At 40.3% G+C, this 27736-nt stretch overlaps 2 protein-coding genes across 9 annotated transcripts in view; both read right to left on the bottom strand.

The window, feature by feature from the left end:
- Positions 1 to 451, bottom strand: part of numb (NUMB endocytic adaptor protein) — a 51075-nt gene extending 50624 nt beyond the window's left edge. For 2 of the 7 annotated variants that reach the window (XM_055057037.1, XM_055057035.1), the window contains exon 1: positions 158 to 449. The gene's annotated coding sequence lies outside the window, so the exon portion shown is untranslated. Of the gene's footprint in view, positions 1 to 157 lie in introns of all 7 variants that reach the window. The other 5 variants (XM_055057038.1, XM_055057039.1, XM_055057041.1 and 2 more) reach the window with 4 other exon arrangements.
- Positions 452 to 5246: 4795 nt separating this feature from the next.
- Positions 5247 to 27736, bottom strand: part of galnt16 (UDP-N-acetyl-alpha-D-galactosamine:polypeptide N-acetylgalactosaminyltransferase 16) — a 39751-nt gene continuing 17261 nt past the window's right edge. The window contains exons 6-15 of one of the 2 annotated variants that reach the window (XM_055057139.1): positions 24802 to 24923; positions 20640 to 20727; positions 20008 to 20092; positions 18240 to 18343; positions 16930 to 17056; positions 15591 to 15683; positions 14972 to 15055; positions 13508 to 13637; positions 11445 to 11561; positions 5247 to 6108 (exon numbers count right to left, since the gene is read on the bottom strand). In XM_055057139.1, the coding sequence (XP_054913114.1) occupies positions 5965 to 6108; positions 11445 to 11561; positions 13508 to 13637; positions 14972 to 15055; positions 15591 to 15683; positions 16930 to 17056; positions 18240 to 18343; positions 20008 to 20092; positions 20640 to 20727; positions 24802 to 24923 (1094 nt within the window). In that variant the 3' untranslated portion in view covers positions 5247 to 5964. The remainder of the gene's footprint in view (positions 6109 to 11444; positions 11562 to 13507; positions 13638 to 14971; positions 15056 to 15590; positions 15684 to 16929; positions 17057 to 18239; positions 18344 to 20007; positions 20093 to 20639; positions 20728 to 24801; positions 24924 to 27736) is intronic. The other variant, XM_055057140.1, reaches the window with a different exon arrangement.

The raw sequence follows: 27736 nt of genomic DNA, 5'->3' as shown, positions 1-27736 counted from the left end.
GCAAGGGAAGCAAATGCCCTGAAATTCGGGAGCTAAAGTAGCTGCGTGTGCCGCATTCAGAGAGGCTAGCGGTGCTTAGCTCGGCGAAGCTAACGCAAGCTTTCGCCGGGCATGATAGTCCCGGCGGGACTCTTTACGTATTTTTACTTTCGCTTACCTGTGACCACCTCTGCGACCTGCAAGCCGTCCCCTGAAGCCGTCACCTATGAACCGCGAGCCGTGCCGAGTCCAAAAAATAATAATAATTCAAATTCCACAGAAAGTCTCGGAGAAGCCCTCGCAGTCCAATCGCTTCAGCCACCGCCGCTGAATGGGTGCTACGCAGAGACTCAACCAAACCTCCTCCTTAGCAACGGCCCTCCTCCGCGTGACCTCATTGGACCGCGCTCGCGCAGCTCTGAGGTGATCGATAGTCGGTAGTACTGGAGGCTGGGTCACGCTCTCCGTGGTGCAATGAGGATGGAGACGCTGGGAAACGACTGATTGCAGGAAGAAGTGCGGGCTCTTTCAGGTGACTAATGCGTTCCTCTGACGTGTCTGTGTGACTGATCTGACTCTTCCTGCACAAAGTTGGGGTGTGGACCGGGCTTTGAAACACAACAATGTCACACGGTCAGCCATTCCTGTTTTGTATAATAGTTTTAAAAATGATCTTTCATTAAAAACCAGGGCATTTCTGATATTTTTCTCCTGAGACGAGGATCGTCTCAAAAGACAATGCAGCAGTGCAAGCCTTCAACTTTGGAAACAGAAATGTAAGTTTTTATTTAACGTGGCATGTTAGAGGAAAGGAAATATTACTGCCCCCCAAAAAGGGACCATTGAAAGTTGGAAGGGTCAGCACTTCAGTAGTAATAGGTAAAGTGGTATAAGCATAGCAAAAATGAGTGCAGCTTCTTAAGGTCGTCATAGAAACAGCTAAATCCACTCATATATTTGGGAATCTACAACCTTAAACCTGACAAGCCCATTGTCATTCTAATTAGGCGCTTCCAAATTTCATGCCTGTAGGTGAGGGTTCAAACGCAAACATGAAACTTTCTGGAAATTTAACCTGAACCATGCCTCATCTAGAGGCATTTTTGCCTCTAGATGAGGCAAAAATGTAACTTTGCAGTAACAAGCACTCCATGTGGCGAGGAAGAAAAGGCTGAATAAACCCCACTTTAATCCCCATTTTGAGTGTGATAAAAGATCTGGGACGGTATTGCTGTGTTTCTCTCTCAAACACCCGAAGAACCTTATTAGAGTGCACGGCACTTCTTTTTCTGTCCCCGTTCCCATTTTAAAAATCATGCAGATTCTCCTGGTCGACTGAAAATGGATCTTCGTTGCATCATTCAGCAAGAAAAAGATCAAAACGTATGGTCAGGAGAGCAGAAACCAAATAACAAAGTTAAGCGAAACTGCCTGTAGATTTCCAAGAAGTTGTGTCAAAGCACAAAGCTGATAAAGAGTACCAGAATAATCACCGGCACTGAACATCCAACCAACCAGAGTAATCGAAGAGTAATCAACATTCCTCTGTCAGAGAGATGACACACACACAAAAAAAACTCCCTAACCCTAACACTACTGTTTCCATGAGGAGATGTAAGATCCACCTGGAAGGTCAACTCTTGCTAATATTCACCACCAATCAGAGCTTTATGGCATGGTGCCAAGATAGGCATTACGAACATTTGAATTCTGAATAAAATGAGCACCTGGAGAAAGACGCTCATCTACTGCAATGAAACGTAAACGGAACATCGACACAGCCATAACCCTGACTGAATCTGAAAGAATCTGAATACGAGGATGGGGGAAAACAACCCAAAACAGGAGCAGTTGTTCATTGCGGTGTACAGCAAAACCTTTGTGTACATTTTTGGTTTTGCTTTTGTCTTTAGAGAAAAATAATGTAGTTCATTTTTGAGTAGGACTACACCATCACCAAATATGGAAAAAGTGATGCGCTGTGATTACTAATCACTGTGATTATACTTTCCAGATGTACTGTAAATGGTTATGCAAAGCTTCTTCTTTTTTTTTCCTTAGATCTTGATTCATGTTTCACAAACAGCATTAGTTTAAGGCTTTAAATAGACCAATCATTGCTCATTGATGACATATGATGACGTTGGTATATTTCTGTGCTGCAATCCAGCCTGATCAATGCAGAAGAAAATGAAATGTATCCACCTGATGTAAATTGTGAGTTCATTCGCAAAACTTCAGGAACTGTCCCCTCAAGTCTTCCAAATTCCAGACAGAGGTTTTAAACTATTTTTTTAAATTATTTACTTTATATATTTTTTCTCAACCAGGTTAAACCCCTCACCCCTTTTGCATTGTCCTCATCTTCTACCCAGTGTGCGTGCAACCCCTCCGCCCTGATGGTGATGATGGTGACACACTGGCCCCTCATAAAGGCCACAAGTTTATCAGCATTCCTCACATAGTTTTGAAGTCTACAAAGCTGCAGTGTAGCATATTTGGCGGCCGCAAAGGTTACAAAGTGAACAAAGGACACACACACAGAGAAAGAGAGAGAGAGAGATACAAACACACACAAACCAAGGCAACAAAGTTGTCAAGCCTGTTATGTTGACTGTCATGCAAATGTGTGTCAAAATACCTCAACAGCAAATCCTACTTCTCATTGTGAAATACCTACACTGTCTCTTCTTTTTATTGCCTTATTATTGCCTTAATCTCAATAAAGTGTATGCATTTTGGTTTGTGTGAAAAAGCCCATCCACCGAGTTTTCAAAGTGATGACAGTTTGTGCGGATGTGTATGAGAGAGAGAGGCGCCGTGCCTCTCTCTCTCATACACACACTTTATTTATTAGGATATTCTGCCCTCTTGTGGTCAACAATGGTAAGTTCAACAACAAGGATTGAAATTTACTGTAAAAATTAGCCTCAGCAAGAAATCATTAAAAAAAATTCAAATTTGTTTTTATGAGTGAACATCAAAAAAAAAAAAAAAAAAAAAAAATTATATAAAAAAGGTTCATGGATACTTTTACTAGAGAGATGCCACTATCTGGAAAACCACCATTCAGTGGTAACAGATGAGCCACAACTAATTTAATCCAGAATGGCTTCTCAACTATATATGGCTATAGCAACAATCCTGGAAAGGTCCAATTAAATAATAATAATAATAATAATAATCCTTTAATTACTTTTCTTGTCTGTGTTTTATTATTATTTTTGTTGTAATGGGTTTTCTGGCTGTAAGTGATATTATGGTTCTGTAGCGGTTCTGACTTGGGTCGCTGGAGGGAGATTGCGGTGATGGCATGGAGGACTTCCAACCCCACAGACTTGGAGCTTATCACCATGGAAGCCCATTTCTGCTACTCTGATGAAAATAAAAACAAAACCTCTTTCTCACAATTACAACTCAGCTATAATGAGATAACGAGGTACTATTAGAGTCAACCATCCTCTTCTTCTGCTTTAAATGTGCCAATAACCCATAAGTCTATGATAACATGGTTATAGTTTCTTCAGAATCGGATCCTTGTAGCTGCTGGATCATCCGTCGATTATTTTTGCTCGACCAAAGACGATGAATTGCTTTTGTAGACTTCCTTCATTTCCACAGGCTTAATTTGACATGATCCTTCCAAAGCTAACTCAAGATTACATCTCATAATTGAGAACCAAGGCTTTTTTTGTGTGTGGCAGGAAGAACATAAATGATCAAAATACTGGAAGTTCGGTCAATGATTTTAATTTTGATTCCTGTAAAGTTGATAACAATGTTTCCATTGAATATCAAAACACCGTTTCGATAATCGTGTCAGAGGCGATTAATTGCCTCGAGGAGACATTTTCAATGAGTCTTGGCCTCACTCTTGCTTGCTTTTTTTCCTTTTTCGTTCTAATAGAAGCACACGTCGCTTTAATGAAACATGCTAGATAAATAAACAAATAAATCATTTGGTATTGGCTCCCCTAAAAAACAAATTGGGAGCTGGCAAACCTTCCATGAATTCAGCCTGACCTTGCCGCCATTACTCATCCAGACGACAGATCACGGCGCAGCGGTTATTAAGAGTGTAATCAAATTCATAAACTCAGCCATTCATCATCTTATCGAGCCGCCCGCTTCACCAGCTGTTTCATCTTCACAATTTAATTTATATTTATTTATTTATTTGATGACAGTGGTTGTTTGGTCAGGGCACGTCTCCAAGGCTTCAGCCATCTTGTCTCCAGGAACCGGTCTGGGACTCGCTGCAGCTGATTTGGTATAGCACCAGGAATTAGTCGGTGACAGAAGAGTTTCCCCGCCAAGTCAGCAGGTCACTGCAGCCGAAACAATGTGCATAAAGCGCCACGGGACCAACATGTGTTCCTGAACCGCACCCAACTCCCTCTGTGTCTCAATTCTTCTGAATATTGACGGCAGGAGCTTTGAAATTACAAACAGGGGGATAAATCAGAGCGAGGCAGCCATTGCTCCTGGTGGAACCAAAAGAAAATGGAGACATAACTCCATTAATTATCTGGGAAGCTCTGATATTTAACAGTAAAAAGAAAAAAAAAATTAGATTAACCCCCAAACTCAATAAACGCACAAAAATTGTTCCAAGATCTTGAGAAAAAGCAACTATTGACTAATTTGGAACAAAGTAGTTCATTGTTGAGGCTAACTGATCAGACCAGATAAAGCAAACACAAAGCCAGTCTTAGTCTTTACGTACTTATCAAGAATGTTACCTTTAAAAAGTTTTTGTTCCTCTCCTTGTTTTTTTTTTTCAGAAAGTTTTCACCAATTAAAATGGTTGGGAGGGTTTATCTGTATCTAGCCCACTCTGCCATAGCACCCCTGAATCAAATCTAAGGTGACTCTGGAGGAGCTGCATTGATCCACAGCTCCTCCCACTAGTCAGGAACACCCCAAATATCGTCTGTTTTTTTAAAATTTCAGAATAGTCGTGCGTCATTTAGTGCGTTTCACTTTATGAAATGACTGGGAAGAAATTTTGCACTTTATTGCAACATTTTTGTTTTCTTAAAATTGTACTGGCATAACAGGACACTGCAGAAATGTCCGGCTTATGCGTGGAAGAAAGCTGAAGAGGGGAGCCGCACAGCGGAACATGGCGGTGGCAGCATCATGCTGTGGGGATGCCGGTCTTAGACAGAGACATGGAGGAAAGCGAGAATATGTTAGATGTGGTACTTGCAAAAAAATAAAAAATAATTAATAAAAAAAATTAAAAATACAGCACACGATTGTGATTTTGTTTTTTTTAATATTAACAGTATAATTATGCAGCAAAGGAACTTATTTTACAAACGGCTCCAATGCTGCTGTCTCTTTAGCCACGTTTTCATTTTAAAACCACATATAGATTACTTTACACAAAAAAACAATAACCTGCTTCAGATATTTACAGAATTTTTTTATTGTTTTATTTAATAGAGACAGAACCAAAGAGAGAAAAAAAATAATAAAAATAAAACATTCTTTGGGTGTGTCCATGCAAAACAATAAATAATGTCCTGACAGTGCTTTGCTAATCAGCGATAAAAAGCTCCCGTTTTTCTTCCTTATTTTCTTTATTTCATTGTTGTAGAGCCTATGTACACAGCTAAAACTGCCCCGCTTTACGAAAGCAGCGACTATGATCGAAGGTGCAGCTCGGCGCACTTGCTACAGTAACGGTTTGAACTCGTCAAATCGCTTCCAATGAAAGCAGATCGCTGAAACTTAAACAAAGAAGTGAAATGTGCAACATTTTCAGTGGAAAGATAAGAATACATAGATCTGCAGTATCCCGGAAAGGACGGAGAACACTGTACACACAAGACCTCTGGTGGTTTTCTTCTTTTTTCCCCCTCAGCAAGGCCTTAAAAATGAGCAGTCGGAGGTTGACATCAGAAAAGTGAAGTTTTTTTCTTCTTCTTCTTCTCTTTTTACTTCTTCTGTCCCTCAGCAACTCCAGATCTTCCATGCTCAGACGACAACTTGCGGCTCCCAAGACTGTCCGGCCACCTGGGGGCGACACTGCGCGATGACCAGGGGTCCGCTGGTGCTCTGGCTGTCCAGGCAGAGGCCGCTCACCATGTGCTGAAGAGCCGGGCCTTTCGGCTTCCACTTCTGCAAAGACGAGAGAAAAAAAACACAAAACAAAACCAAATCAAAAAAAAGAAAGCTGTTTCAGTCTGCACACGCACCCTCCCTGACTTGTCTTCCATGGTGCGTGTGAATGCATGTGTGTGTGTGTAAGCACAGGAGGTTCATGTTAGTAGTGAGTAATGCAGCCTGACTCAGACTTGGATTAGAGTAATCGCGTGAATTACTGACTAACAATTTGCGGAGTGGAAAAGTCACAGAGCATCCAGCTGTGCCGCCAGCAGCAGCAGCAGCAGCAGCAGCAGCAGCAGCAGCAGCAGCAGCAGCAGCAGCAGGAAGGGGACAGTTTGTTTTAGATGACATCTGTGGATACTAATTGTCATTTTGGGATGTGGTGATTTGCTTATTTGTTTTGCCTTGCTTCTCACTATTCCATTTACAGTATGCATAACATGTACAAGAAAGCTTAATTACAGATACCACAGTCAATATCTGGTTATATGTTCAGGAGCAAGCGGTTTTTAGGGGACGCCAATACGTTTTTGGGATCATTCTGGCTGCATTTTTCTTATCAGAATTGGACAAACTCATCTAAATTAGTTGGCTAAGTGGTACAGACTCAGCTCTTAAGCATTATTCGTAGGTATTCAATAAGCTTAAAGGCAGGATTGTTCCAAAAGGTTCATGTTAGCCTGCATATTTTATTCCAAAAACTAGTGTTTGGGATCAAACCGTGTCCTTGATTTTATTTTTTATTTTTATGGAGGCAGTCGCGACCCAAAAGGGTGGGCCTGGGGGGGCCACGGCCAACCCTGGAAAAATTGTGGGCCACCCCAATCAATACATACATGTAAAACCCCAAAATTAACATGATAAAGAACTACAAATTGGTCTGTCATAATAAGCAATAAATAAGTTAATTTTATGATGAATTAAAGGGAGCTTGATCATTTTCATGACTCGTTTTTCTCTTTTCTCTCTGTCTTTCCATTCAGCTCAGTTAGCCCATTTTTTGAAGGACAATTTTGTTCACAGACAGTTCACAACTCCTTTTATTTTTTGTGTGTGTTTTTTAAATTATTACTATTATTATTACTTATTTTGGATATTTAAAATGTCTTCCAGTTCCAGAGTTAAACGTTTATTGATCTGTATGTAAATCTTTTTCACTGATTAGGTGAAAGAATTTGAAGATAGTTGGTATTCCAAATTCTAAATTTGTGTAATACGGCAGTAATTTCTACGGTCCACTTTGGCTCAATGCTGCCACGATGCTCGACAGCATTCCACAGTGGGCCGTTATTGACTTTTTATTGCTTTAGTGGCGACTCTTGGGTCAGTGGGTTATAGCAGAAGTCAAGGTGTCATGCAATCCCAACGTTCTGGGTTCAATTCCTGCTTCCTCCTGTTAAAAGGCGGACCTCAAATTTCCCCTTGGTCTGCGTACCGCTGTGTGAATGTGACTGGGTGAATGTGGTGCAAATCGTGCTCAATCATAATTAGAAAAGAATGATAATAAACTCATTTCATTTAACTACGTGAATTCAGCAGTAGGAGGGTTATTAATACTTTTCCCGCTGGTGATTTATTTCCGCCCCCCAAATCAACATTTGTTTCTCAACATGGGCTGTCATTTTTTTAAAGGTGTGAAATAACTCAATAAAATATGTATTTATTTTAAGGTTTTTACTCATCCTTACAAGGGACTCGATGCCATTGCTTTCACCATTACCAGACGTCTTTGATAATATTCAGAGTGGCTCCAACCAACGCATTAAAAATGCCTCCTGAGTGATTACTTTCCTTCGACTCCACACAATTCAGTTTTTCACGAATCTGTTTCTCCCCCTTAAAGCTTCTGGACGTAAAGCGGCGAAGCAGGTTGGACGGGGAAAATTAGCCAGAAGCAGCAGTGAGACAGTTTGTTCCTCACGCCCACAGACCACAACGGACGCAGCGTCTGCCTCCTGTTTTTAGCTCAATCGATAAGTGGATAGAGGCGCTGAACTGGAGGCACGAGAGTGTTAAGGACAGGTTTATGGAGTCACGTGCAGGACGCCTGCAGCCGAGCGAGGGGTTAACCTCAAAATCCCCGATTTGAGGTTGGGCGTCGGTCAGAGTAAATATGTAGCGCTGCAGGGGCGGACGGGGAGGTGGGATGACCCGCTTGAAGGGGCGGGCATGTTTGGACAGCAGAACCAGAGACGGAAATGAACTTTAACTGGGACACTGCTGTGACTTCTGGTGACATGATGGAACATGCAGTGCAGGTTGGGGGACGCAGCATGTGGAATAACATGTTATGTAATAGAGGTGAGCGATACTGGGAAATTCTGTATCGACCCAATACCAAGCAAAGTCACGGCTAGGGTTGCCGATACCAAAACCAATACTAATATATATTTTTTTTAAAAGTCTATTATTGAATGATTTGATGATTTGACTTCAGTTAGTTAGAACTGTTATGACGAGGGATGAAACGACTAATCGTATTAATCTCAACTAATCTTGTTTAATACAATTAGTCATACTAGCCATGATTAATCATATTAATTACGATTAGTGCAATTAATCGTGATTAATTACTCGCTGACTAATGTAGTAATCGGTTGACCGTTAACTGGAGCGCAAAGAGTCCAAAAAAAGGCAATATTTCGACAAACAATTCCGACAAAGTAACTCAAGCCTACTTTTGAGATTAATCTCAGAAATTTTCTTTAAAAAAAAAAAACAATAAATAAATAAAAACATAAGAACATTTCTGAGCCTTAAAGGTTAAACATTTTTAAGAAAAAAAAAAAAAAAAACAGAAATTTTGGTATTAATCTTAGGAGCGCTCTGGGAAAAAAACATCAGAGTTCAGAGTTGGAAAAATAAAAATAATTGCAAGAGAGAATTCAGAAATTTTGATATGGAAATTTTCTAGAAAAAAACTTAGCTCAACATTTTTCTGTTTTTTTTCTTGCAGATTTTTTTGCTTTTGGAGCTTGGAAATTTTCCTGTTTTTCTAGAAACATTTTTTTAGTGGAAACATGCTCCCTTTTTTTTCTACAGAGTAATAACTTCGGAAGAAGAACGGTCAAAAATGTCAGTTTCTGGATGTTAAGAGCCAGTTGAGACACACCCAAGAAGATTTGCGGTGCTGGCTTATAGCACAGATACCCCCCCGCCACCCCGCACTTTTCAAATTTCTGCTTGAAAACCTTTTTCAAAAACACTGAAAACCATTTTGCTTCTACTTTATGACTGCGCTCTCCTTTTAGTTAGCCTGTCAAAAATCCTCAGAAAAAACAAAAACCATTCAAGTTTGCGGTTTCGCATTACAAAATGTGAAAAGGTTCAAGAGTTATGAATACTTTATCAAGTTACTGAAGTGTTTACTTCATTGGTCGGTGTCAGGAGGGTTAACAGACAAAAGCATATTCCTAAGAAATGGGTCAGATGCAGGGGAGGAGTAGCAAAAAATTTGTAAAGGAAAAACTTGAACTGACCTTGAGACAGCACAGAGATCTATTGAGGAAAACCACTTCAATAGATTACAAGAGAATGTGACTTCTTGGAAGCAAAACGCAGAGAGACGAGGAGGGAGGGGACTGTGTCTACTGACTTTTACACAGCACTGGATTTAATTATAACAATTTCATTTATGCACAGCCTTTCATTATGCAAAGCAGAAATAAACAATATTTTCTGAAAACCTCCCAGAACGGACTGGTACTTGCAAGAAAAACAACAAAAAAAAAAACCAGAAAGTGGCTACAAACTATTAACAGCGAGAAAGAAAAGCCAAAAACGTTCCAGCCCGTTTTCCAGGAGAGAGATTACGAAAAGCCCGAGTAATGCCGGTGATGGATGACATGTCCGCTGGCGCACAGAAAAAAGATCAGTGCAGTCGAGAGTAGAATTTTTCTCCCTCCCCCCCTTTTCTTTCAAGGAAATAAGAGACAAAGATGCCAAATGTCTCCATCAGCACTGAGTGGTTGACTGCTGATGGGGAGACGTTCCCAAAAACATGTGAAAGGATCGAGACGGACCAAAGAAGACGACCTGGCGGGAGTCCGGAGACGTCCACCCCCCCCACACGGTTAGGTCGTCTATCCATCACAAACAGATCAAACTCTCTGTTCGTGGAAGTTCACATTCAACATTTAGAAAAAAAAAAGGAAGGAAATGAGAACAAGGAATGAGCAAGGAAGGGCTGGACTTTTTAAGAGCTCTCGTTCGTCCGCCGCATTTATAAAATCACTCTGCCAGGATCTGCATTAGCAAAATAAGGTCACTGGGTTCAACACGGTTCCTTTGGCAGCTCCACGTCTGATCTCAAACCTCCTCTTTTCTAAAACCCCTTCATGGTTTAAACTCCCTGCTGATCAGAAAATAGTCAGAAAATTCTATTTTTCGTTTTGTTTAGTTGGTCCATTTGGCAAAAAAAAAAAAAACAATCTGTTGAACAATTGATTTCTGTACCATTGGCTGGACTTGGTGTTCATGTTAGTCATGAACGGTTTTGTAGTGACTAACAACTGGCTTTACAGTGATTTAAATTTTGTTCTGGCTTCCTTTGCGACGGCCTATATGTATTGTAACGGAGCAATTCAACACCTGTGAAAGTTTCCAGAAGTTTCCACTGGATGACAGAACAATTTGTTTAATCGAAGCCAATTCTCATCTAATTGTTGTTTGTCATTTTAACACCACTGCTGTGTCCAGCAGATTATCTTTGACCCAATATTGGCAGTTTTGTTTTCTAGAACGACTTCACTTTCTGAAACCATTTCACAAAAAATACCTTTGGCATCAATAAAAACTTGTTTTCATTCAGGTGCATGCATGTTGGAATACAGGACAAAGTAATTAATTGCCACATGTAGTACTTAGGTCCTCAACTAGGCGGCATAAAACAACTACCGAACTCAGTAAAATTGTTTTTTGAGGAAAACGCCAGAGACGTTCGCAAGTCATTCCTCCGAAGCCAGACGTGACATTTTTAAAGGGAAAGTCCAAGTCAAGTCTCAGGTCTGAAAGAAGCATTTTATTTTCACACCCGACTAACAGCCCAATGTTGTTACGATCTGTCCAGTAAAATTTGCTCCATAGTTTTTACTCCAGAATACTTGAGGTTTTGCATAAGACTAATAGACCATGAGTTTAAGTCAAGATTCAAGTATTTAGGGCATAAGTTGAAACTTGGTTAGTATAAATATTGTTCAAGAAGAAGAGGTTCCAGGCATAATTTTATCAAAAATTATACAGTTATCTTTCATTTGCATGCCGAATGACACATGAGATCTTAAAACTCTTGCTGCCCATACGCACCGAGCAAGTTGCGAAAAACCCATCGTGTTATTTCTTCACCTTACCTGTCTGGGCTCTTTGGAGTTGCAGAGTTCCATCTTGACCTTTGACCCCGCTGTGAAGGCAGAAATAGCCAGGCACAGGTCCTGCTGCCGAATCAGCGGCTCCACCAGCTCCCACTTCTGCAAAACCCAGAAACCAGTTGAGCCGATGTCAGCTTGAGTTCAGAGAGGAATGTGTGTGTTTCTCACAAACGGATCGTTTAAAGTAAAACATTAAGGGTGACATTCAAGTTTGCATTTTAAATTCCAAGAATAATTGAAGTTTAAAAAAAAAACTAACAAATTTCCCAATGTACTGTAGAGACCTTATATGAAGTTAAAGCTGCTGTCAGTTTCCTATAAGAGTTTATGTCAAAATGTTCCGTATGGCTAGATGATATGACAGAAAAACGATATATTTATTGAGATCAATAATTATTGATTCGTTTTTTTTTTGTTTCAAATATCTGACATATTATTTAATCCACAGTTTACACTCCCCAGATTTGCTTTTTTTTTTACTTTCAAGCAATTGAGGCACAGTAGCAAAACCTGAAAGAGCTGCTGCGCACGTTAACTCAACAGGTTGTTGCTTGGTAACCAAAGATTTCCCTGGCAACAACTAGCATCAGCGAGTTAGCATCAACTAACTCACTAAAGTTGTGAGAGGTCGATCCCCCAGAATGCCGTGTGGTTCTGGATCGGAGTTCAGTGAAATTAATCAATATTCCATCACCCATATAATCCAATGACATTGATCACATGTCTATTGTTGTTGACTTGTGATAAATAACATGTCGCCCTGCATGTATCCATAAGCTGTGTATGCTACAGTGCTGCATGTATAGGATCGGATCTTTTATTGTGAAAGAACTGCGAGGACGTTTCTTGGTCCAGAGCTTTCGTTAGCGACCCGTGGAGGGCTGATTTAGCCGACTCACTCCCAAAGCAGACCTTTGACAAATATAGTGTCAGAAATGTCCTGGAAATATTGACTCTGAGCGCAGCAGGTTCCTTAGATCAATCAGCCGAACTGAACTGACATGAATACGGTTCAGCAGTGCTGCTACTCTCCGTTTTTTGAAACAAACTGAATTATCTGAGATGAATGAATGCTGCATCTTTTTAAATGCTTAAAGATGAGTAAAGACACCTTCAATGAGTGATTAATTAGCTTAAATTGCACGTATTTCAGTATTTTGTTGTTAGTAATATGATTTGACATAGTATAAAAGTGAATTACACCTACACAGCTAATATTTTATCTGTCTGTGTCAGATAATGTAACATTTTTTATGCAAAGAGACTAGAATTGAAATTTTGTTTTGGAATACCAGGCAAAAGAAAACAGCCCAACAGGATCAATTAAGGAGACCCAGAAAAATCACAAATGATGATGCAGCAACGTTCTACATTTTGACCTGAAAATGTGTGAAAAAATAATCAAAATGAAAATAATTTCACTGGAACCATATGTTTTGTTTTAAACGGGCAGTATTATGTCTTTTCCAGACACAGTGCCATTTTATAACTATGTTAGTTATAAAAATGCTGTACATATCAAACATGACTTAAAAGAAATTTGACTTTGTAATTTAACATGTCAAAACTGGTTTGCTGTCCCTTTACAATCTTCTGCTTTTTCTGAAACTCCGCCTTCAGGAAGTTGTCACAACATGGCTCCTCTATTAGCCGTTTAACAGCATTTTTACCAGTGTTGAACTGAGAAGTATCAAGAGCTCAACAGATGTGCAGGTCCACCAGGTGTTTGCTAATTGCTGCTGGCTAGTCTGAAGGAGCTGAGTTGGGGAGTTGTGTCAGAGAGCTGCTCTGTGAGGCGGAAGCTTATAAACTGCAGCTCTGAGGAGGAGCTATGTCCTCGAAGGCGGAGCTAGGTCCACCTAGGCGTTTTGCACAGCTGAATGGTTGCCGTGGGAGATTAAAGGATTTCTCAAACATGCATGAAAGAATCACGGCAACGCTCCAGGTCTGTTCTTGATGAGGGAACAGAAGTCAATTATTCTATCCCTTTGAAGCTGAAACTAAAACTACAAAGTACTTTTATAAAGCATCCGCGGTGTCCTGACCTGCGACTGCGGCCTGTTGGTTCCGGCGCCGCGGCACTCCGCCAGTCCGAGGCCGTCCCTCCCACGGGTCTCCAGACACATGCCGCCTTGTTTCAGCACACTGGACACGGCTTCCTGCTCAGGGACCCTGCTGGAACCGGAGACGGCGAGTCGGAAGGCTGATGAAACGGTCTTATTACAAACAATAAAGAGCAGATCAACTCCGGTGATGGATAGCTGTACAGAGTAATTGCTTCGCTCCGTAAGTATTGTGTCTTGTTACAGCCCAGCTCTTCTGGACATATACGGTTACTCTGTCAGAGTCCAGCCATTTGGAGTACATGCAGTGGGGAAGAGGTCAGCAGCATAAGCTTCCGAGATCCCGACATGAATCAGTTCAAAAGTTCACATCTGAAATCGGTGACTGATTTTGAACTTGGTGGGATGCTAACATCTTTGGAGTTAAATGATGACTTTTTCCAGGCTTACTCAATTATCTTTAAAATATCAGACAGTAAAAATAAAGGCTTTTGATCTCAGAATTAAAGTTGCGTCAACGGAAATTCAGCTACATCTGTATTGGATTTTTTATCTCCCAAAATTAAATACATGGTCAATTTGGCTCACACCATCTCTTAGGCTTTCAGTGACAATCTGAAAAAAAAACCTTTGGAAGGATTTTAAAGCAAAATTAAGTATGTTTATTCTTTAACACACTATAAAATTCCAACAAAATACATTCTACCGTGACAAAAACTGAATTCGTTTGCAAGGACGTGTAAATGTTGATTCTTTGCTGCAAAAAGGAAACCATTTATATTTATGTGGGGGTAGAACTGCTCAAAACCGTCATGAATACATACAGCTCTGGAGAAAATTAAGAGACAATTTAAAATGATCAATTTCTGTGATTTTCCTTTTTGTCGGTACATGTTTGAGCAAAATGAACGTTTTTCTTTTATTCCATGACCTACAGACAACACGTCTCCGAAATTCCAAGCAAACATAGAATATGTATTTGCATAGAATGAGAAATGGTCAAAATAAGAAAAAAGACGCAGTTCAGAAATCGGTATTTGGTGGAACAACCAGGAGGTTTTCAACGGGGTTCAGTGCAGTGGGCTCTTCCAGAGCTGTGGTGTATGTTTGCCGACATTAGCTGGAGTTCTCAAGATATTTGAAAGAAATATATAATAGAGCAAAAAACACTGAGAAGAAACTTAACATGTTAAATAAATCAGTAAAGCCTCTCCCTTTCTCTTTTGTTTCACGTCTCTCAGCAGAGAAAATCCTAAGGTTGTTAGTCCCAGGCGGGTTTTTTCTCATAGCTCAGAAAACGTCTTTAAAAAAATAACAGAATTTAACTCCTACTTAGCTCATAGACTTTAGTTCAACTCTTGTTCTTTTTTTGTTGTTGTTGTTATTTTCCACCTGCAAAAACAAATGCAGACGAGACGAAATCTTTCCTTTACTAAATCACCCCACCTCAGCTCCGGGTAGACGTTCTCCATGTACCAACGGAAAGGTTTGCAGTTCAGTTTCCGCCGCAGCGTCAAGCGGTCTGCAATGCTTCGAGATGAAACGCGAGACAGGAAAAAAAAAAACAGAGAGAGAGAGAAAAGAAACAAGGAAAATCATGGTCAATGACAGGGAGACATGAGGGAAAGCACCAGCAAACAGAAAAATACAAATCAACCAAGACGACTTCACATTATCAGACGTTTACGCTCAAATATGGAGAAAGATTTTCTTCAGTCTGTCTTTAGAAACAGCTGAGGTTGGTAACTACTCTGAAAAATATGCGCATGCTCATACATACATATATATAGTAAATAATTGCTCATTGCACATCAGATTTAAGTCAGCCCTTTTAAAAAGCATGTTAGCATCTTTTTTCAAAGTGTAGCTCGCCTGACTAAAATGTGTTAGACTTGTGTGAAACATCACCAGTCCTATTTTTGGGCGGCTGTGTTCACGCTGTGCCACACACACGCACACACACACACCCACACACACACACACACACACACACACACACACACACACACACACACACACACACACACGCACACACACTGAGGGGGAATGATTCCAAGAGACAAACCTGCCAAAGGCTTTGCCCTGAGCAGACGGCCGTGCCGAGTAGTAGTACTGTTTATACTCGTCCATCCACACCTCGGCGGCCCGTCTGGTGTTCCTGCGTCGGCACAGACACACCTGCTTAGATGCCATGATTAGAGTGCTGCTGGATTCCTGCAGTCAGCTCTAATGACAGTGTAGAACAGGGGAGCTTCCGGACGTAAAATAAATAAATAAATAAACTATAAACCCCCCCGGCTTCACCAGAGAGAAAATCTTGCTGTACGATGTCAGATTTGCGGGCATTTCAGCAACATAGAACAAGCGGTGTAATTCGGACGACGCTTTCAGAACAAACATCTTGTGGTCCATTTCCAACATGTGGATCTGGGCGTCCAGAGGCCATGTATGTTTCATGCTTACATTAACTCTAAATGGTGAAAAACTAAGAATCATCCATGCGGACTTGATTGTTGGTGTCGTCTGCTCCGTTTCACTTTGAGAACTCAGGTTTTTGGTTTATATTAGCAGCAGATGAGAAATGAGCAGGAAGAACAGAAGTAGGAATGCACCAATCAGAGTCAGGTGGCAAATTTCTCACATATGTCAAGTTTTGACCCGCCAAAACTGATTTTAGACTATTTAAAGTTTCTGGTTTAAAGAGTTTATATTACATATAAATGGATAATATAAAACTCTTGTTACAAAAACATTGTATTTTTTTTCCTGTGTTATCTGTAAATGTGTGAACAGTTATTAAAAGATTGTCATTTGTTGTTCTATACATTTCCTAGTGTTCCTGCTCTGACTGACAATTAATTATTTAGGATCGGAGTGGAAGTGACATCGTATTACGTATGACAGGTCAGCAAATGTATAAAAGGGTTTTGTATATTTAAAGCAACTGGCTGGTGAAGGTTCAGCATTTGCTCAAATAAAAAATTGTCTGACTGCATTAGATTGACTGTGTTGCACAGAACAAGACTAGACAAAATTACACCGGCACTCGGAGTCAAATAAAACCAATAATTGGACACAATGTTCAAAGATCGAAACGTTCTCGTCTTACTTAGTTATCCTTTTACAGACCGGTTTTCTCTCAAAAGATTTACCGTCTTTCCCTCTTTGCCTTCAATTGCTATCAAAAACAACACATTCAAGATGAGGGATAAACAGGTTTTACAGCTCATTCATCATGAAAACGCACTTAAAATGTGTCAAAAGTATTCAGATGTGTCAGCGGACGTATCTATTCACATCTCACTCCATGTGTCGTGCAATACTTTGGGAGAGGATCACAGAATTGAGCGCCTTGACGGCTCTCAGGCGATGCTACAGGTAGACAGCCAGCCCGCTCAACTCACTTGATGTAGGTAAGAGCGTTGCCCTCTGGGAAGTCGTACGGGTGGCGTTTCCTGAACACGTGACCCACGCGGCTGCAGGGAAGGATCTCCAGGCTTCCTCCGCACATCCAGACCCGGAACGACAGCTCTGCGTGAGGACGGGCACGGCTTTATCAATCTGATTCATCTCACCCAACAACCAAAGACTGCATCGTGGTGAAATCTCCCTGGCCGAATTCCCCAGCGAGACGCAAGACAGATTTTTAGCGTTGTGAAGTTAATCTCAGTTGATACTTTTTGTCTTTTACCAGCATCCAAATGAGTGGAGGTGGCAAGTCAAGACTGAAAGGCATTTTCCCCTTTTTCTTTCGGTCATCATTTTATGCGTTGCAGGCATGCTTCATTATGTAGCAAGGCCTGCCACCGTAAACAATTAATCAATTAATCACGTGATGCATTAAAAGAAACTAAATCATTTTCATTTGCTTGACTTGATGTTTTTCTCTCATTTTTTTCTTTTACCAAAAACTGGATGACAAAAGTCTTCAGCTTGGTATTTTGATCTCAAAGAGATTTTTTTTTTGGAAAACAATTTAGTTCACAGAGACTTCATAATTCATTTAATCTGTTATTTCTACTGTATTCCTCCATTTATTTTGGATATTTAAAATATCTGCCAGTTCCAGTGTTTAAATGTTCACTAGAACTTAATAGTTGTTGATCCTTAGGAAAGTATCCGTGCATTATTGCGACATTATTACTATTATATTGCTTGAAAATGGTCTCAATACATCAATGTTATCATTTATCGCAATAAGTTTTGGGGCAATTTATCGTCCAGCAAAATTAGTTATTGTGGCAGCCTATGTGTAGAAATAAACCCAACAGATTTCTGACCTTTCTGCAGACATTTCGCTGAGTTGTAATCTGTTCTGCTTAAAATAATGATTGTGCAACAAAGTATTGATTTATATGCATAGCAATACATGTCAAAGTGACGCTTTTGAAGTAATGATATTTTCTGCGAGTTTAAATGTAGCATCCTGTTTCTGCCTATAATAACTCAGTGTATAGGTAATAAGTCATAAATCGATTAATTGCATTATAATAAAATGAGTTCAAAATTCCCATTTGGATAATTTATCATTTTCTCTTTTTGACCAAAAAATGGTTGGTAAAAATCTTCTGCCTGGTTCTTTGGTCTCGGCTATTTCTTTTTTTGTTTTTCCAAAAAAGAGGGAAAAAAAGGTCCACTAAAATTAAATCTGCACACTGGAAAAGATTCACATAAAGAAAAACAAAAAACAAACAACGGCTGAAGCGATGCTCACCAAAGTTCTCCCCGCCCCAGATGTCCATGTGAGTGTCGTACTGGCCCAGATGGTTGAACCAGCTCTTGTCCATGACGAAGATCCCACCAGCGATGACTGGAGTCCTGTGGAAACAGAAGGACAAGGACAAGTTTTTACCTTTATTAATGTCAACAAAGAGTTTTGGAATCGCTACCAAAACAGAACTTCACAAAAATATTGACGGTACTTATGTTTTTCAACGCTGTAAAAAAAAAAAGAAAAATCACGACCACATCTTTGCGGTATTTTAGCGGGATTTTTTTGTTTTTTTATGAACATAGTGCCATGCTTTAAAGCAAATAGAAAAGCATTTTCTATTTTACGTGAATCTGAAAAGTGTGGTGTGCATTTGTTTTCAGCCTTCCTGAATCAACACTTTCTAGAACCTCATTTTGCTGCGGTGATAGCTGCAGGTGTGTAGGTCCATAAAACAAGAATCGCAATTAATATCACAGGTGAATAAGTTAATTCACCTGTGATATTAGACAATAATTAAAAAAAAAAAAAATTTAAACCGCTCCAACTACTTCCTGTCGTCTTCTTCTTCATGGGTTGCACCAGCGGCAACATCTGGTCATTGGTCATGTGATCCATGTGATGCAAAAAAATACTTCTTGAGGTTTGCAGTCTTTCGATTTTAGTGTTTGTGGATTGAACACCGTTCAGTGAAATCCTCAAAGCATGGGATGACTTTTTTAAAATGTGACTTTAAAAACTAACTTTAAAACAAAACATCCTCTCTCAGGAAAATCAAAACATGCTGGTGTATTTTGTTGAACGTTTGTGGAGCACTGACATTTTGGCCAGACATAATTGCCAAAGTGATTCAGACACAGTCTGAAAAAACGTGCATTATTGTAATTTCTTTGTATTTAAATTACAATAAAGAACCCACAATGCAGCCCTTCCAGCAGCAACGCCTGGAAGTGGCCCCTCTCTGCAGGATCTTACCAGTCTGTTGCGTCATCGTGGAGGATTTTGGATTTTGGCCCACACCCTGACACGCTGCTGCTTTCGTTCTCTACGCTTTGTTAGCATTTGACTGCTTCAAAAAAGAAAGGAAATAAAAAAAAAACTCTCCCTAATCGTCAGCAGAAATTAAACGACTGCTGCCAAACTGCTGCTAACCAAACACGGGGCCGTTAAAGCATCACCTCTTTCCACAAACGTTCTGCTTGTTCCAACTAAATGAACATGTTAAATGACCCTCTGACACTCAGATGTGTGTTGGGAGTTTTTGGGGAATTTTTCAGTTTTGTATTTTTTATATATATTTATATATTTTGCTGAGCGTTGCACAGAGTGACCTCATAGCAACTGGGACAGGAATTACTGGAAAGATCGGCAGCCGTCTTGAATAGAACATATATATTTTTCTCTCACTGTGAAAAGTGCGACTCAAAATGGCTTTAACAAACTTTACCACGGTGACATTTTCTTCACAAAGATAATTGCTGAGGTTTCCCCTCCCTGCCAGTGCGTTGAACGCTCCAGAGCAGCAACCTGCTAAATTTGGTTGATGCTAGTTAACCCTTAAAAATCAGTAAGGAGATTAGCTCCTCACAAACTGGCTGTGCCCTTCGACTTCGATCAAGTTAAAAAAATAAAAAAATAAAACAAAATCTGATATTTAAAAACCTGAAGTTTCAAAACGTAAATCCGTTTAAAACGATTGAACGTGTGCATGGTGCATCTCTGGGTTTGAATCAGTTAAAAACGTAGAGGCAGACACCAGAGACGGCGGTACCTTATGGGCTGCGTCGGGTCGCTTCTCGCCATTTTCTGCTCAATGGGAATCTGCTCCCATTTGAAGTGGAGGCTCCAATCGAACCCTGACATGAAAGAGGCAGCATGAATGGAGAGGGAAGCGAAGAATAAATCAATAAATAAAAGGAGAAAAATATTCAGTGTTTAGTCACATCCTGTAACTCATGATGACTCGATCGTAACAACAGAAGCAAATTGATCCAACCTGGTAAATTGTGTTTAACATCATCCATGTCTATCAGAGCCGAATGTTGGCGCACCAAATCTGGTAAGAACCTAGACTGTTTGGAAGTGGGTTTTCTGGGTGTATTTAACAATTCTTCCAGTAGAGTATCTGTAAGGTCAGACACTGATGTTGGCTTGGGGTCTAATGTATTCCAAAAGAGCTCTTCTCAGGTTTGTGGTCAACTTACCAACACTGCTCACTCTTAACCATGTTGACCTTGTTTTGGGCCAATTCCAGATTTTAAACAAGTGGTCCCAGAAGAGACTGGGACACCTTATTTCTACAACTTCGAGTTCTGATTCAATGCTTTTGGTAATATAGCATAAACAGGGTAGAAGCCGCTGTACTGCCGTCTTTGTGCGTGTTGCCTTGTTTTGGGTTCTGACCTCCTCTGAGGTCAGCAGATGCAGCCAAGTAGGCAAAGTTATCCAAGCTGATCACGTCGATGATGGGGCTGACCACTCGTGTGTGATCCTGGAAGAAACAGCAGAAATGACACAGAGAGCTCCTGAGATGACTCAGAACCCAGAGAAATATTACATTCGACAGCAACACACAAACTACACATTCTCAAAGCTTTCATTTTCCAACTTATGAGGCAATACTCTGTACCAGGAGGACAGCAGGAATGGATTAGGTCAAGTTCTTTTTTTTTTTTTTTACTGGTTTTCACAGCGATTTGTTAACAAAACTGAAACATTTTACTTTATTATTATTCTCGGAGTCACATCTGTGAAGCGTTAAACCACCTCCCGCTGCAAAGGCAACCCGATCCCCAAAGTAAACGCGCCAGATGAGGGAACCGCTGGCTCCTGCTGGTTCTGCGAGTCTTTGTGAAGGCGACGTGCACGCGCTGTTGTTTGTGCAGAGGTGGGCCGCGTCGGTGTGTGTTTGACTGAACAGCTAAACGTCGACTCCGAACAAACAGCTGCTCCCAATTCGAGCTGTCCGCCTCGTTCTGTCACAAGCAACCCAGTGCATGAAGTGGACCACTTGGTACCGAGGAGTGCTGATGTTTTTTCCTTTCGCACAGCTTCTCTGAAACCACCTGTAGTGAGCATGAGGATCAGCTGAGCCTTTCTCAATTACAAGACCAACCAATTCACTTTATGGCGGCAAAGTTTGGTAGATTATGTGGAACTCAGTAGAGCCGACTTTAATTTTTTGTTAAAAGCACCCTGATTGTCCACTCTCTTATTATAGACACACTTAGAAGTTTTTAGTAGTGTTGTCCATCAATTTAAAAAAATGTAATTAGATTGTTAATTACACTCTAGTGACATCATGCCTGATTTTCTAACTTTGACATATAAACATGCATGCAGATGTGGTTCGTGTTGAAACGCCTCCCGCCTCCTGCTGGACTCCAACCAATTAAAATTCAACGAAGGCATCGCTCGCGCTGCTAGGCTTTTGTTAGCATAGCTTTCAAGCTCCGTTTTTGCCAGCTTGTCACAGTGTCTAGGCGACGGGAGGATGGCGAGGTAAGGGGGGAATAAAGATCTGAAAACTGGATATTTTCTGTATGAAGACGTGAACTGTCTCTACCCTGATACGTCCACACAAAACCATAACCGTGTTCGTGAGCAGATTTTATAATTCCAGCAGGACATTTGAAGTGTAAATATTACAATTCTTCCTCTTTCTTATCAAATTCTGAATAATAATGTCCTTACTAGTTTTGTTTTTAGGCAAAAATGTAAATATCTGGAATTGTTTCACAAGTTGTCCCCAAACCGGGTTTATAAAACCACTGTATGGAAGATAACTGGATCAAAAATGAAATTATACAGCTGTACAATTTATCAGTTTTTAATCTGTGCAAAGCACACAGTCAAAGAAAAGCATTAATGAAAACTAATCTGCCTGCAAATTTACTACTAAGCTTCAAAATGATTCTTCACTGCCTTAAGTCTCTTCATTTACGGGAAGCAGAGACTGCCACAATTTCATAACATAAGTGGGCAATTATTAATTCCTGGCATTTAATTAAATTAAAGCCGTTTGAGTCATTGTGGTGAATTATTAATCAGCAGCGGTCGCCATGCGGAGACAAACAATGTCTGTTGGCTCCCACTCTAAACCCGGAGCTGTAATTTCAGGGGAACAAATGGGCTTCAGGACCAGATGGAGTCAATATGAGGATGTAGTGAATTATCACTGAGCTCTCATGGATGCCGAGCTGAGAGTCCGTAACGAAAGCTGAATGAGTCAGATCAGCTCACAGCACAAGACGAGCTCACCGAAAGCAAACGATGTGAACGCACCCATGCTGTGACTTAAAACAAAAGGCGTTTTGTGTTTAAAAGCGCTTCTACGACACACGAAGGTCTGCAATACGTGGACGTGTTAGGTGGAGAATTTATCCAGCTGGAAAGTAACACATTTCAGCTGGTTTAGAAAGCAGTTAATCTGTTTAGAGATGATGAAAAACATGGATTCCTTTGTGTTACCCTCCAATAAATATTGTGTTCCCTCGCAATAAAACTGCCAAATACACACTGGTCTAGTTTGTGCACAAAATAAGACCAGTGACCAGTCACAAATGTCAATTTAAAATTGCACATATGTTCAACTTTACAGAGTCTCGGTGAAAACGTGTCGGAGTGGAAACTGGTTGGAAACCGATCCATGCCTGTCCGTGTTTGTTTGTGCGAGGCGGAGATGGGACGGCACATGAAAAAGACACAACCAAAACACCAGCACATTTCCTGGTGGACGTGGCGCAAACATAATCGAAATAGTTCTGATTAATTTCTTTTTTTTTTTTCTTTCCTTCATTCGGAAATTTTCCGTTTATGTCTTAGAGAAGGGATGGGGAGCCCATGTTTGAGCTGTTTGGCATTTTGCACATATGTTTCCGGTGCATTTGTATCCTCAAGAAATAAGAGGAAAAAACTTTAGGTAAATCACAAACGTGACATTAACACAAGTGTAAACGCCGCAGAAAGACCTCATATTGCAGCAGAAACACTTTGAGTATTGAAGATGATGCAAGAACCAACTGGTAAATACATTAATGAGGAAAAAAATGCCAAATCTATCAATAGATTAGTATATATCTATAATATATAGTATATATCTATGTAAAAATGACATGTTTTGGCACAAAGAAGGGCGAATAAATACAGCTTTTTGAACTTCTCTGACATTATACGGTAAAAAGTAACTGGTTTTATTGCCTTGTGAGATGGATATGAGAAGCAATCTCCCTCGACCATAAATGGAGAAGGCCGTAATAACCCATGCACAGAGAGAAAAGAATTGAAAGGAATATTAAATTATCCAGCTCATAGGTAAGCAACGATGTTCTCACTCCATGGTTACATCGCTCTCCATCAAGACGACGAAATGACTTCCTCTTCTAAGCGTAGAAGAGGGAACGACTCGCAGACCAAATGTCCTTGAGGGGTCACATTTGAAATGACAGCGAAAATAAAACGCAACTCCTTAATGGAAAGTGGCTGGTCTTGCATTTCAATGTGTAATCTGGGTAGTCTACTTTGGATGTGATGGTAGTGTCCCTGGTGGGCTGCATAACTTCATTTGCAGGATGCATTGAATTGGAAGAATCTGTCGGCTGCATTCACAAAGGCTGGTTTTGATCTCAAAACGAGCCGGCGAGCTGCCAGCAGCAAGAGTAAACACCGACTGAGCGCAGTGCAACGCGGCACAAACAGTAAGCTCACGCTGGGAAGGTTTTTGCTTCCAGATTTCTAACATTTAGCTTCTTCTTTTCATCTGTTAGCTTCCAAAAGGGAACATTGGCAAGTCTGAGCATCACTTTACTGCACCTGGGGTGTTTTCACTCCTGACAGTCTGGTGGACTGCGTTCAACTGGGGACCAAAGCTGCAACATTTGTTACATTTTCAGCTGGTGGGATTTACTTTCTCACTGCACTGTGTCAAACAAACAGTGAAAAACCTGTTTCCCTCCTCACCTGTGGAGGCGCTATACCAAAAACTACAAAACAAAACAACACAAAAACCTCAGAAGAAGACATAAGGGCACCTTTCTTCTTTAAAAAATGTAAACAGAAATGCAACCAGATTGTAGGATTTCTTATGCTGGCATTAGACTTGGGTTTGTTTAAGTGGCATTTACCCAGAATGCCATGCGCTGTAGTCCACTTCCTGCTTTTGGAGCGGCGCTTACATACAACTGCACCAGAATTGACTTTATCTGAACCGAAAACTAGGATTGTAGGCAGACCAGAGTTCATTTTTTTTGGTCCGCATCAGCATTCATACCTCCCCAAACGAAGCAGACTTTCTTGGGAAACAAACTCGAGTTTGACGAAACTGACTAAGCAAGGCTGGTGCGAAAACAAACGTAGCAAATAAATAGCATCGGAAAAATACGGTATAAATTAAAACTTTGAGAAACAAATCGACATCTATGTGCGAGATCAGCCCGTTAGATTTTAACCGTTAAAAATCTATCCTGAAAAGCAGCTAAAGTACGACACAGCGGGAGGGCAGAGTGACGGTGAATTCATCCTGCGTGTAAAGAACGTCGAACAGAAACGAACGAATCTGGTTTTGTACCTCCTTGACTCTCTGGATCATCGGCTGCAGCCAGTCGGCGTTGACTTCGCAGTGGCTGTCCAAGAAGGTCAGAATGGTGGCAGAGGCCGTGTTGGCTCCTCTCACTCGTGATCGGATCAAGCCTGCCGGAAAACACATGACGCAGACACTTAAAGGTTAGAAACTCTCCAGCAAGTTACTAATAATTAACACAGAGGAAAACATGGCGAGCAAACTTGAACACACACACAGGGCTGTCACAAAGCCAAGTATTGTCGGACGATATAGCGTCCCAGAAAGTATTGCGATAAATGATAATATCGTCATTTTGAATTCATTTTCAAGTAATACTAATTGTATAATAACGCAAGTCTCTCAAAGATCAACAAACTCTAAGGGACATTAAGCACTGGAAGTTGAAGATGTTTTAAATATCCAAATTAAGAGACAAAACAGAAACAAACAAACTGAACGAATTTTGGAGTCTTTGTAAACAGACAGCCGGTCAGAAAGGAGCTGGTCGAGACAAACGCACCAGATTTTTATCATCCAACCTTTTTAAAAAGAGAGAGAGCCAAGAGAAAAACCAATCATCCAAAGGATTATTGAGTTATTGAGCTAGCAAAGCTAATGGACCTATTCTTTAAACTTCAAAATTTTTGTCTGTAATGAATCAAAAAGAAGTTGGAAATGTTAGCAGCCTTTTTAGCGGTTTCAGAGCTAATTAATCATGTTGTGTTCAGCGAATTTGTCACAAAGCCTAAAACTTTGTTTGTTAATTAGACGAGTGTCTTCAGAGGATCTCCGTGGGTAAGCTTTAGGATGTTTGGTATAAATTCCCCATTACAAAAAAAAAAAAAAAATGAACCTTTAATTCTTCCCATCTTTTTACTTTCTCTCCAGTGTCAACTCATTGTCGCAGGAATGGATCTCGTGTTTAGTTGATGAAAATGGACGCCAAGTTAAGAAATATCCAGATGGCTTCACGCTGAAGACAGAAAATCAGTTCCTCCCCCTGGTCAAAATGTGTTTTTCAGAAAACCCACAGAGAATATTTCATGAGTGACACTTGAGCGTAGGGAAAGTATCTGTATGACAAAATACGGAATAAACAAAACCCTCACCTAGCTACTGTGCTTTTAATCCTCCAGATGGCACTTTGTTTTGCAAAGTGCACAAAGTTTGACCCTTCCCTCTTTCCATAGGTCCTCCACTCAAGCCGCCCGGCAGATTTGGGTCGCCAGGAACGATGACAGAAAATTGTTTTTCTCAGAAAACAGCTTTTTCGAACTGCTGACCTCCAAATCAACCATCTCCACCACGTCTTATTGAAAAAGAAAATTAAAAAAACCCCTCATGTCAGTTCCTATTAAACTTAATTGACTTTCTGGAGAAAAAAAAATTAAAAATGAAAACATTTCTGTGATATTTACGCATTACATAAGCTGGCACAAACTCTGAAGATTAAACAGCCTTTAGACATGAAAGCGATTAACTGGATTAGCCCGAGCTAAATACCAGAATGTCTCCCCTTTTTTCCAAGGCAGTGAAATAAATGGATTGTTAACAAGATGTCGTTTAAGCTGGCGGGGAGGGGGGAATGTATTTCAAAAGATGTCATGTTAAAAACAAGACATTATTAAAGCTGCATCTTTGATTATGGTCATTTATTTTAACGTGGAATTCCCTGCAGAGCGGTACAGTTAGGTTTTGTAAAAAGGCTGTAAATAGTTCATATCTTATCGATAGGAAAACTCTTGGCCTCTACTTTCAGAGTAAATCCAGACTGGATTAGTCCCAGATGATTGAAGTGTGAGAGACACCAAGACCTGTGTGACGTTTGTGACCCTTTAAACCGCCTTTAAACCGCTGTCATGTTTACATTGACTGGTTATTCACAATACATGGGAGGCCGGAGGCGGTGCGCCGCTGATCGTCTTCCCTGAGTACTGAAACGCTTTACACCAAACTCAGGGCCCGCGGGCCAACTCCGGACCACCAGAACTTTTTATGTGACCTTGAGAGACGCATAAATAAAACCTTCAAGGACAACTATAGGCTTAAATATTATTTCATCAATCAAATCAAAGCTGTTTTTATCTGTTTAGTGGGGAATTATATTGATCAGTCGCTCCAGGTTTTTTTTTTTTCCATTGGAGAAATTTCCACTAAATTAACAGTTCACTGCAAATTTTTAAGCAAGAATGGTCAAAAATGTCGGGTTCAAGTGACTGCTAACTCCCACCTGCAGGTGGCAGTGCTTCTTTCTCAACCTTATTTGTCAATTTGTAGTCCGTGATCGATTTGGCAAGTCGCTAAAAGACACATTTACTGTCATAAAAAGGCAAGATTTCTGGCAAATATTTCAAAATTTGTGCTACTTTGAAAATAAAAAAATCGCAAAATCAATTGTGAAATCCTGGAATATTGAACAAATGTGAAAATTTGTTCAACATTATTTGATTTTAAGACGTACTTATGGAATGCAGATACAGCTGCTCCGCTGTATCTCAGCAGTTTTTTTTGTTTGTTTGTTTTAAAAAAAGGATTTTACATGTATTGTACATCCAGGCACAACCGGCCCTTTAAGAACATTCATATGGCCCAAAATGAAAATGTCCCCGCTTCACATACTGTGCGCTTCCTGTGTGTCCACGTCTCACACATGAAGTTCACTAGTGATCCTTTTATAAGCTCGTAAAATCTTGAACTCGTCAAATAAATGTATAATGTTTTTCTGCATCATCAAGTTAAAAGCAAAACGATTCTTTAACTGTTTCTATTGACACATAATTTTATTTTTGCTATCATTTAAGCAGAAAAACAGAAACAAGTTTCTGAAAGGGAGCTTTGCTCAGCATGGCTCGCAGCAGGTTGGCAGATTTGGTTTTTACTCAAACTAATGAGGGTTTTACAAAATAATGAGTCCCATCTTGGTCCAATGGTGCAGAGTTAA

Source organism: Poeciliopsis prolifica, unplaced genomic scaffold (genome assembly GCF_027474105.1).
Source record: "Poeciliopsis prolifica strain line A6 unplaced genomic scaffold, Auburn_PproV2 SCAFFOLD047, whole genome shotgun sequence".
Lineage (NCBI taxonomy): Eukaryota > Metazoa > Chordata > Actinopteri > Cyprinodontiformes > Poeciliidae > Poeciliopsis > Poeciliopsis prolifica.
Note: the sequence above shows the minus strand (reverse complement) of the source record. Positions and strands in the feature narration are given on the sequence as shown.